This window comes from Chelonia mydas, chromosome 6 (assembly GCF_015237465.2).
Source record: "Chelonia mydas isolate rCheMyd1 chromosome 6, rCheMyd1.pri.v2, whole genome shotgun sequence".
In the NCBI taxonomy this organism is placed as follows: Eukaryota; Metazoa; Chordata; order Testudines; family Cheloniidae; genus Chelonia; species Chelonia mydas.
The window spans coordinates 34,151,122-34,163,242 of record NC_051246.2 but is presented as its reverse complement, the minus strand read 5'-3'; the positions used below and the strand labels follow the sequence as shown (position 1 = coordinate 34,163,242).

The 12,121-nt window shown below is 40.7% G+C and overlaps 1 protein-coding gene across 2 annotated transcripts in view; it reads right to left on the bottom strand.

The window, feature by feature from the left end:
* Positions 1 to 8,866: 8,866 nt before the first annotated feature.
* Positions 8,867 to 12,121, bottom strand: part of LOC102946167 (vitamin D 25-hydroxylase) — a 38,237-nt gene continuing 34,982 nt past the window's right edge. Inside the window, exon 5 of one of the 2 annotated variants that reach the window (XM_007057131.4) lies at positions 8,867 to 10,682. In XM_007057131.4, coding sequence (XP_007057193.2) covers positions 10,507 to 10,682 — 176 coding nt within the window. In that variant the 3' untranslated portion in view covers positions 8,867 to 10,506. The remainder of the gene's footprint in view (positions 10,683 to 12,121) is intronic. The other variant, XM_027819494.3, reaches the window with a different exon arrangement.

The following is a 12,121-nucleotide window of genomic DNA, read 5'->3' as shown; positions in this document are numbered from 1 at the left end:
AGCAATTTGCAACACCCAAAGGAGTAAAAATTCAGACATTTGTAGTTCATGACAGATTTAGCCCACCTGTTTTGCCACCAACATTTGTGATGACAGTATGACCATTGTGGCAACATAGTCTATCACAAGGATCTAACCTGCAATACTAGCACTAACCGGTGTCTCATGCCCAGAACAAAAACAAACACAAACATTAAAAAACATAACTGGAATGAAAAAAAAACCCGCTGCAAAATCCAAAAGAACAAGAAGGAAAAAAACACACATACTCTGCAAAATCCAAAACGAAAAAAATTGCCAGAACAAAACCATCACCAAAAAATGTGGTGGTGCAAAAGCTCTTAGTTCTGGTTGTTTGAGATTTAATTCATATTTAATGTAGTAGCAGCCCTGAATTAAAATGGCATTTTGTTAACAAGAGGGTTACCCAAGATGTTACTTTGATAAAGTCTGCATTAGTAACTTAACCTTCAACTATTTAAATCACTTCCTTTTTACTTTTTCTTAAAATACCTTTTCAGTAAACCCTCAAAATGATTACCAATCACAAGAAACTATAAACCTCAAAAAGCATTTAAGATTTTAAAAAAAATACACTTTTAAAAAAATTGCCAAACCTCTTTTTAAAAAAAAGCAAAATTATTAACAATTTACTTGGCACACTTATCTCAAACAAGTTCAACACATTTAAGAATTTTAAAACAAACTTTTGTTTTAAACTAACTTTGAAAACAATTGCTTGTTTGCCAAGATGGCAGCTTCTAAGTGTGTATTTAGGCCCCATGTTGGGACGCCAAAAATGTTGTTTGGACTAATTAAGTCTCTGTCTCACCTTTGCACCTTTTTCCTGTCAACATTTGTTGCTATACGTTATTGCGACATCCTATGAACTTTCACTAGGTTTTTACAGTTGAGCTTACAATTAGGGTAAATTTGTACCCAATTATCAGAACCGTGCACAAAAGGAGGAATGGCAGCTGGCCCCTACAAGTGGATGTTGTGGCCCAGGCAGCAGCTCGAGCTAGCTACCTGAGCTTGGACCCAGCTAATCAGTGGGGCTTGAACTAGGGTAGCTAGCCTGAGCAGCTGTCCTTACTGCAATGTCCACACTGCTATTTTTAGCATGCTAGCTCTGCTGGAGCAGGCATGAGTCTGTCTACGCTGCTAAGTATATCACCTCCCAGCTGCAAGCTAGACACAGCCTTGGAAGAAAAAAGGACTCTGGGGAGGGAACATTGAGATAGTAGCCAGAAGAAGTTCACAACTTTAAAGGGGACAGGAAATGAGTAGGGCTGCTAGATCAGCCATCTTAATGCACAACCTTGCATTTCAAAGCTGGAGGGGATAAGGGCTGGTTGTGTGCACCAAAGCTAGGAGGCTACCCGGAGTGCTCAGATTCTCTGTACCAAGTAGAGGAAGAGTTTATACTGCCAGGAAAAATCACAGTGAAGGAAAAGAAAAAACACGAAGAGAAACCCCACATTGCACTTGCAGCCCTAGATAAACAGTAGTGGGAGGGGGAAAGGGAAGTCAGGATTAAGGGCTTGTGACAAAGTTCCTCCTCTGCCTTGGTGGGTCCTGCGCTTACTGGCAGATTTGCTTGCCTCAGAGGTTCACAGAAGCCCTCAGTTTGGCCACTTTCATGGCTCAAATCTGCTGTTAACTCAGTTAGCCTCATCATTGGCCAGCATAGGGAAAAGGAAGAAGAACAATCCTCGTAGTCTCTGCTGATCCACCGAGTGGATCGGGGAACAGGCCAGAGACCTTCCCCTCTGGTGGAACCCACAGTCCAGGTCAACTCCTCCAGTATCAAGTAGGGAGTTGGGGGGGATGGAGGGGAACTGGGGCCCACCCTCTACTCCGGATTCCAGCCCAGGGCCCTGTGGATTGCAGCTGTCTACGGTGGCTCCTGTAACAGCTGCGTGACAGCTACAACTCCCTGGGCTACTTCCCCATGGCCGCCTCCCAACACCTTCTTTATTCTCACCACAGGACCTTCCTCCTGAGGTCTGATAATGCTTGTACTTCTCAGTCTTCCAGTAGTATACCTTCTCACTCTCAGCTTCTTGCGCCTCTTGCTCCTCACACGCGCACCACAAACTAAAGTGAGCTCCTTTTTAAAACCAGGTGCCCTGATTAGCCTGCCTGTCTTAATTGATTCTAGCAGCTTCTTGATTGGCTGCAGGTGTTCTAATCAGCCTGTCTGCCTTAATTGTTCCCAGAAGGTTCCTGATTGTTCTGGAAACTTCCCTGTTACCTTACCCAGGGAAAAGGGACCTACTTAACCTGGGGCTAATATATCTGCCTTTTATCGCTCTCCTGTAGCCATCTGGCCTGACCCTGTCACACGGCATTCCCCAAGTGCTCCCTTTTTGAGGAAGAGATGGAGGTAACAGTGAATGAGCCAAGGTGAAGAAGTAGAAGAGGACAGTACGTGTAGTAGACAAAAGAAAGCTGTTATATCAAGGCAACGCGGATGGCTTGCCACCAGAAAGGACCTGCCCTTTAGGGTTCAGTTGAGAAGTTATTGCCCACAACAAGAAAGGACCTGTCATTTGTCACCCACGTTGGTGGTGGTGATGAACTGGGGCTGGTAAGCTGCCAACCATCAGAAAGAGGACCTGTCATGATTGAGATGGAAGAGGGAGAGCCCAGCAATCTGAAAGATTGTATTAAAATCTCTTCCTCTGAGAGCCTGCACTTGAAACAAAGTGTTTTTCTTTATTTTCAGGTGGTGTTCTTCTATAACTCATTTTTCTAGTTGTCACTGTACTCTTTCTTGGCTTCTTTCTTCTTGGGCCAGAGAACTGGAATGAAAGAAGGAACATTGCTAACAAGGGACTGCAGGATTCCCATGCGTCCAATGAAGACTTCCTGGGTAAGGTTAAGCTTGGGTTTATATACTCCCTGGGAGATATAACTTCACTTCTTTACCTCCTTGCTTTCAGAGATGCAGTGATAATCCTTCTTACAGAATGGAAGAAAAGGGACCATACACTGTAGTGGTATTCCTTGGTACAAATACATCTACCAGAGGAGATTAAGCACAATAATGTATCTTTCCACAATGATAAGTTGGCACAGAAAAAGGCACAATCGTAATCAAATAATATACTCATGTTCACAGATCACAAAGCATAAGCTTCTGTCCAAGCTCCAGGTATGCCAAGGAGAGGGAGTGGCAGAAGTTTAGGATCTCAACAGTTTACCAAGAAATTACTTCAAGAAAACAGAAAACTTTAGAAAAAAAAAAACTCATGGTCCACCTTTCATCTTTCAAAGGTACAGAAAGCAAGCTTGTTATCTTTAATAGCAGCATAGAGACCAAGACATGTACGCTTGAAAACCAGTCTTCCTCCCTGAGATATTACGGCATACTAGATTAAGTTTGTGGATACAATGTAAGAAATTCTAGGTCTCATGAAAAGACAGATCTCCTCATCCATGAATGAAGCATTCAGGAGAACAGCATTGTAATCTGTAGTCTCTTAGTAATGCAGATTTCTTCTAAAATATTTTTGAGTCAAAATGGCTCCCACCTTTGTGATATTTCTGGAGTTTGTATCACAGAGTAAGGACTAATATATGCAGAAACAGAGAGCAAACACATTTTTGGGTCTAATTTCTGTTCTCCTGATTTCTGTATTTTCTAATTCCATATTCCAGACAGAATACTGATTTGGTTTCTCAAAAGCTATTTCTCCCTTCTACTGTAAGGTTAACATTTAAAGAAAATTGCCAAATTTTAGTTAGTAGGTTTAATATTTAGTAATTTTTCATGATACTGTTATAGCTTTGGGAATACAACCATCTGGTGGTTTAAGTGGAATGGTCCATCCCAAATATAGGAATGACAAATTGGGTTGTGCCCCCTAGTTTAAAGGAGATGGATAACCCACAAAAACAGACTGTTAAGCACAGAACTGAGGAAAAACGAAAATTTCAAGAACACTTGAAATGTGCAGCATCAGCTTCTGTTTTGGCACACACAATTTAGAGTAATACCCACAGAAAATCTGGCCCCAGCATTCATCTATAAATTAGAACTAAAATAAGAATTTAACTATGCATGTATTTAATTACACATTCTTATTTATATTTTAATAATTGTGTAGTTTTTCAGTCTTCCAACCCAACAGTTTTTCATGTGATGATAATGCTAATGTAAAAAGTTATAATACGGTTAAACACAAAACATTCATCCAAACACACAGACACTGTGGATATAGAGACCTTTATATATACTATATAAAATTTATAATTGCATATGAGAACAGATAATGTGGGGAGACAGACCTAGTGGTGATAATGGACTGCAATTTATATTACAGTAGTATTTAGAGGCCCCAATCAGGGACATGTGACCCATTATGTTAGGTCAGGGGTAGGCAAACTATGGCACGCGTGCTGCTTTTCAGTGGCACTCACACTGCCCGGTCCTGGCCACTGGTCCCGGGGGCTCCACTGCTGGTCTGGGGTACCGGCCACCGGCCCCCTGCCAGCCAGGGTTCCGCCCGCCGGCCCCCTGCCTGGGGTCCTGGCCACCAGCCTGCAGCCGCCCCTAGCTGTGGCCCACTGGCCCCAGCCTGGGGCAGTGAGGGGTGCAGACAGGGACAAGAGGGGGCACAACTCAGCACCCCCACCTTAAAAATTGTTCCAGCGCCACTGTACTGGGATATTTTTAAGTCCTGATTTGTTGCTTACATCACTATCACGCCACGTGGAACAGCGCACTGCGTTTGATGTTGAGATTAGAATATACATGCAAGAACTGGAATCAGAATTTTCTGACAGATTTCAAGATTTCCAGCAATTTGACCCAATGCTTTCTTTTCTAATTAAACCTGAAAAGTTCAATGACAGCAACTTGGCTTTGTCTGTATTTCAGTGGATGGGTGTTGCAGATTTCGAAATGCAGCTCATTCAGTTAAAAAGCTCAGAATTGTGGGCTTCAAAGTTTGGAGATCTGCGGAGTGCACTTGCAGCTACCGAGAGAGATCATGGGGCCTCTATTCTAACCTGCTGGACGTTCCTGCCAGTGAAGTTTAACTGTTTGAAGAAAATTGCATTTGCAATGCTTTCAGCATTTGGATCCACATACCTGTGTGAACAGGTATTTTCACACATAAAATCTGTCCTCTGTCCCTCTCGGAGCCGGTTAACAACTGATCACTCAGAAGCCTGTGTGCAGCTTAAAGTATCCAAATACGTGCCAGACATTGGAAAACTCAGCAACGAAAACCAAGGGCAAGGATCACACTAAACTGATAAGATCTGCATTTTAATGTAATTTTAAATGAAGCTTCTTAAACATTTTAAAAACCTTATTTACTTTACATACAACAATAGTTTAGTTACATATTATAGACTTATAGAAAGAGACCTTCTAAAAATGTTAAAATGTATTACTGGCATGCGAAACCTTAAATTAGAGTGAATAAACCCACTTCTGAAAGGTTGCCGACCCCTGTGTTAGGCACTGTAACAACACAGGAAAGATAGTCCCAGCCCTAAAAAAAATGAAATTTAGGTTAATGACAAGATATGAGGAGTGGCTGAACAAACAAAGAGGTAGGGAAGGGGAGAAGGAGGGTGAGGTAACTGTAGTACGAGCACATTTTCATGTAGACTAGCTGTGTTCACAAAGTAGCGTGCTATCTGCCTGCTTTTGTCAACTGGCATCTGTGGATATGGCAGGGCCAAACTAATGGAATATTGGGCTGAACATGAAGTAGCATTAAGTGAATGTGGCTCCTGATAAGACTACACCTACGATACTGATTTCAATTCTGGGCATCTCAATAGTAGAAACAAAGAAAGAAAAAATAGTAGATGGAATTCAGAGAAAAGCCTGCATTAATGGAACTACTTACATGAAGAGGAGTAACAGGATCTGGCCCTCATTTACAAATGCTACTCAGAACAGAGAAATGATACAAGGTATACACAGAGTTTAAACTAATCCATAATCTGGGGGAAATAATTTTTAAGAGATACTCAATAGGAAAGAGAAACCTGAAAAGATGTCATACTAAAAGTGTACTAGGAATCATAATAGACAACCAGTTACACAAGAATTTGCAATTTAGTTTTCCCAGGGCTATTTTTAACTGCATATGCAGGGGCAGCACATTATGAGTGAAAAAGGTAATAGTTCCCTTCTCTCTGGTTCTAATGCAACTGTATCTGGAAACTCTGCCTTCAGTTCTGGACACCTCATTACCAGAAAGATATTAATACATTGGAGAGAGTCCAGAAAAGAGCAACAAGTGATCTGGGTACTGGATTTTGAGGACAGATTTAAAAAGCTAACGATACGTAAATTTAGCACAAGGATGGGGAGCATATAAATTTACAAATATTTGAAGGGAGACAACATCAAAGGGGAATAGGAATTGTTTGTTGTGGTACGCGGGAGGCATAGCTAAGGGGAGTTTAGCTAAGATTAATGTGCTGAAATTAAGGAAGGTAAAATTTAGGATTAATCTAAGAAAGATTCCCTATAGTGACATCTAAGGCTCCATAATAGTCTCCTATGGGACACTTAAAACTAGTCTGGACAAACATTAGCAAATTCACCATAGGGAACAATTTTACATAGAGGGATTTTTTTTTTCATTGTTACATTCCGTGATGAGAAGAAAAGGCTATCCTGTCTTGAAGGAGAAGTGAGGGCAGTTACATTTTTTTAATAGAAAAATGGGGAAGCTGACAGGAATGAATATAATTTAGAAGCTAGGAATTGCAGAAAACTAATAAGGGAAACAAAGGGACACAGGAAGAAATCTATGGCCAGCAGGGTTAAGGACAATCACGAGTTTACGTATATTAAGATTACAAAGAATCCTAGAGTTGGTCCATTACAAGATGAAAATGATAGAGTTGTCAATAATAAATGCAGAAGCTGTCAAATATTTCTGTTCTGTATCTGGGAAAAAGCCACATGATGATGACATAAATACTTTCCATTCTAACACTAACTCAGGAGGATGTTAAACAGCAACTATTGAAGTTACACATTTTGATATCTGCAGGTCTGAGTAAAATACATCCAAGGGTTTTAAAAGTGCTGGCCCAGGAGCAATCTGGATCAGTAATGTCCAGTACCTGATTTTTAGTAACTCTTGGAACACTGGTGAACTTCTAGAGGATTGGAAGAAAGATAATGTTGTGACAGTATTTTAAAATAGTAAATTCGATGACCCAGATAATTACAAGACTTTACAGAATGACAATGATCCTGGCAAAAAATTTGGAACAGCTGATACTGGACTCAATTGAGAATTAAAGGAGGGTAATATAATTAATGCTGATCAAAATGGCATCCGCTATGCTGTCTGGGGCCCCGGAAGAAAATAATTTATTAAAATGGGGTTGTGCTGGCAAAAAGTCTAAGAACTACTGGGCTAATGTAATTCTTGGATGTATAAACAGAAGAATATGGAGTAGGAGTAGAGAGTTTATATTAACTCTGTATTCGGCACTGATCTATCACTACTGGAATATTGCATCCAGTTCTGATGTTCACAATTCAAGAAAGATGTTGAAAAACTGGAAGGGGTTCAGAGAAGAGCCACAAGAATTAAAATAATGGAAATAAAACCACCCCACTTTCCAGTGAAAGACTCAAGGAGCTCCATCTTACCAAACTGACAATTTAGGGGCAACTTGATCATAGTATATAAGTACTTATTTACATGAGGAGCAGAAATTGATAATAGAGGGCTCTTCAGTCTAGCAGAAAAATGTATAACAAATCCAATAGCTGGAAGTTAAAGGTATGCCAGGTTAAACTAGAAATAAGTCACAAATTTTTAACAGTAGATAGGATGGCATGGGGAGCCACAAGAAGGTGTTTGTTTGAAAATGTAACAAATGGGCAATGAGGGCTGCCATAACTCTCAGAGCAGAGGTATGATTCAACATTCTGACAGCATATAAGGCATGCTGGATAGGGTGGGTATAGGCTATGAAGTCATAGAATCATAGAATATCAGGGTTGGAAGGGACCCCAGAAGGTCATCTAGTCCAACCCCCTGCTCAAAGCAGGACCAAGTCCCAGTTAAATCATCCCAGCCAGGGCTTTGTCAAGCCTGACCTTAAAAACCTGTAAGGAAGGAGATTCTACCACCTCCCTAGGTAACGCATTCCAGTGTTTCACCACCCTCTTAGTGAAAAAGTTTTTCCTAATATCCAATCTAAACCTCCCCCATTGCAACTTGAGACCATTACTCCTCGTTCTGTCATCTGCTACCATTGAGAACAGTCTAGAGCCATCCTCTTTGGAACCCCCTTTCAGGTAGTTGAAAGCAGCTATCAAATCCCCCCTCGTTCTTCTCTTCTGCAGACTAAACAATCCCAGCTCCCTCAGCCTCTCCTCATAAGTCATGTGCTCTAGACCCCTAATCATTTTTGTTGCCCTTCGCTGGACTCTTTCCAATTTATCCACATCCTTCTTGTAGTGTGGGGCCCAAAACTGGACACAGTACTCCAGATGAGGCCTCACCAGTGTCGAATAGAGGGGAACGATCACGTCCCTCGATCTGCTCGCTATGCCCCTACTTATACATCCCAAAATGCCACTGGCCTTCTTGGCAACAAGGGCACACTGCTGACTCATATCCAGCTTCTCGTCTACTGTCACCCCTAGGTCCTTTTCCGCAGAACTGCTGCCTAGCCATTCGGTCCCTAGTCTGTAGCGGTGCATTGGATTCTTCCATCCTAAGTGCAGGACCCTGCACTTATCCTTATTGAACCTCATCAGATTTCTTTTGGCCCAATCCTCCAATTTGTCTAGGTCCTTCTGTATCCTATCCCTCCCCTCCAGCGTATCTACCACTCCTCCCAGTTTAGTATCATCCGCAAAGTGCCTTAAAAGTGAAGACATGTAGTTGTTATTTGATTCAGTGGCGAACGTGGAATAACCAGAATGATGTAAAAAGAGGGGTGATATACTTGACGTGTCATGCCAGAAAAATTATCTTTGCAGCAGCATTGTGAGTGGATACAAGTGGGCAGGATGGGATTTGTCAAGGAAGAATATATAGATAGGATTTATTACAACATATTTCAGAAAGGGTTTTTAATGAAAAATGGGGTTAATATATTTTTAATGAAGTACTCTAAAAATAAGTTTGTTTGGGGCAGTTTTTTATTATTTGAGATTTCATGAGAGGACTCTGACTGCAACAGGTTTCATCCAAGCTCTCCAAATTTATCAGAACATTCTCCCAAACTAAAAACAGTTGTCCGCTTATGTTAAAAACTTTAAAAACTATTTTTCTCAACGTTATTTAAATATCATGAATAATAGAAAATATTGTGTGTGTCAGTAGCTGAATTTTGTAATAATCTTTAAATAGGGTGTGACAAAGTTCCTCCTCTGCCTTGGTGGGTCCTGCGCTTATTGGCGGATTTGCTCGCCTCAGAGATTCACGGCAGCCCTCAGTTTGGCCACTTTTGCTAGTGGCTCAAACCTGCCGTTCACTCGGCTAACCTCATCATGGCCAGCATGGGGAAAGGGAAGGAAAACAATCCCCACAGTCTCTGCTGGTCAACCTAGTGGGTCAGGGGATAGGCCAAGGACCTTCCCCACAGTCCAGGTCACCTGCTCTTGTCTCAAATAGGGAGTTGAAGGGAATAGGGGGGAACCCGGGCCAGCCCTCTACTCCGGGTTCCAGCCCAAGGCCCTGTGGATTGCAACTGTGTACAGTGTCTCTTGTAACAGCTGTGTGACAGCTACAACTCCCTGGGCTACTTCCCCATGGCCTCCTCCCAACACCTTCTTTATTCTCACCATAGGACCTTCGTCCTGATGTCTGGTTAACGCTTGTTCTTCGCAGTCCTCCAGCAGTACGCCTACTCACTCTTAGCTTCTTGCGCCTCTTGCTCCCAGCTCCTCGCACACGCCTCACTAACTGAAGTGAGGTCCTTTTTAAAACCAGGTGCCCTGATTAGCCTGCCTGTCCTAATTGATTCTGGTAGCTTCTTAATTGGCTCGAGGTGTCCTAATTAGCCTGCCTTAATTGGTTCCAGAAACTTCCTGATTGTTCTGGAACAGCCCATTATCTTATTCAGAGTAAAGGGATCTGCTTAATCTGGGGCTAATATATGTACCTTCTATCACTCTCCTGTAGCCATCTGGCCTGACTCTGTCACAAGGGTAATTCAATGAAATCTTGAAAAGTTAAAACGAGAAATGGAACCTGATCTAGATTTTTGAACTGAGAACAGAATCTTTAAACACATGAAGAGTATTAATGCCTTTTTTGTGAAAATTACATACAAATACATTAAATACCTAAAAGCCTATGAATAAGACAAAATTTGTGTGTAAGTCCTTTAACAGAGAGTTTTTAGATTTTTTGTTCTTTTGACAAGACTATGAACAAGATAGTTATAAATAAAAGATGGGGCCAGATACTCAGCTGCTGTAAGTTGGTGCAGCTCCATTTATTCAGTGGAGCTATTCCAATTTACACCAGCTGAGAGTTTGGCCCATATGCTTTAACGTCTTTCAGCACAGATGAGATATGGCTGTGGTTGTAATGTCATGCCTAATTTTGGCTTCAGATTGGGAATCAAAGCATGTGGAAAATGCAGGTGAAATCGCTGAAGTAATGAAGTAAAAAACAAAAACATTTCCATCCTGGCCAGTTGTTCTCCAAGACAATGTCTTCTTCCTGAATAGAAAATATATATATATTTTTAAAATTACAGTAATTATGTTTGCATTTACATTTCAAAAAAGAATGGTTATTTCTGCTTCCAGTCTAAGGGGAGCTGTTTGGACACAATACTGGGTTTGATTCATAGGAAAGGATATGTGCAAATTATATTAAGGATCATATTTTAAAAACATTTGTAGTTTTGACAACACAAGTACTACTGGATCGAATCCTGCAGTCTTAATTTAAGCAAAACTGCTAATGAGATCAATGGGATTTTTGCAGAAGACAACAAAATTGTGCCTACTATCATCAATGTTTGTCACTCACTAAATTTCTGCACTTGTTTAAGTCTATTGCCAATCATCAGTTGGTAATTAGCCACAAATATCGCAGTAAAAGTGGGACTTTTGGAGGGATCTAAAATAGGATAGTGTAGTGGCTTTATCCACGAATTCTTATTCCATGCATAATAGGCAGCCTGGAAGCATAAAGGTGCTTGTGGGAGAAGCAGCTAAATAGACAGTCAAGGCTAGCAGAGTTGATGAAGTACAGGAGGCAAGAAGCAATGTTATAAGATACTAGAGCAGATAAATAGGAAGAGGTTAAATTACAAGTAAGACATTTAATTTATTTTGTTCTAAAGCTTGAAAACACTCTCCAGATTCTTTAAGATGAAAGCCTTAGTCTGAAGGGTTTGAGGGTTTTGGTATTTGCTCAATTGATTTAATTTAAAAAACCCATGTTATATGATCATTTGAATAATTAGAACACTCTATTCGGTAAATGCATCTGCAGCATCAATTAAGGAGTTCTAAATACTCTAGGTTTCTGCTCCAGATCAGTTGTATTTATTTTCCCAAAAAGTGATCAATCGGAAAAACAACATTAGCTGACATCCTAAACCCAAATTTAAAATAAGGTATTCAGATTTTGCAATATCAAGTGTTCAGAGATGGAAACTGGATTATGAAAATTGAGCAGACACAAAAATCTAAGCAGCAAATGATTGCTTAGCCTAGCTGCATCAACTGCCAAACAAACAAAACTCAGTTAGAAACCACAATGACAGAGGCTGTGTAAAATCCTCAGATAAAACATACTTATAAAACATTAAGATGACATGATCAGTTTTTGTATCAAAATGTCCTTTAATTTATATAGGCGACAGCATTACATGACATTGCCAGTGTTGCTGGAACAATTTATATAGTGGAGGTGCTGAGAGCCATTGAACCAAACTGTAAACTGTGTATATAATGGAAACCACTTCAAGCCAGGGGGTGCAACAGCACCCTTAATTCCAGCACCTATGGACATTACTAAGCCTCTGATGCACTGTATTAAATATAACTTTACAAACAGTTGTTTTATCGTAAGTGTAGTTTTTTTACATCATGCTGTCTATTGTGGATCAGTTAACACTACTGTATATAAATGTATGAATAGGCATG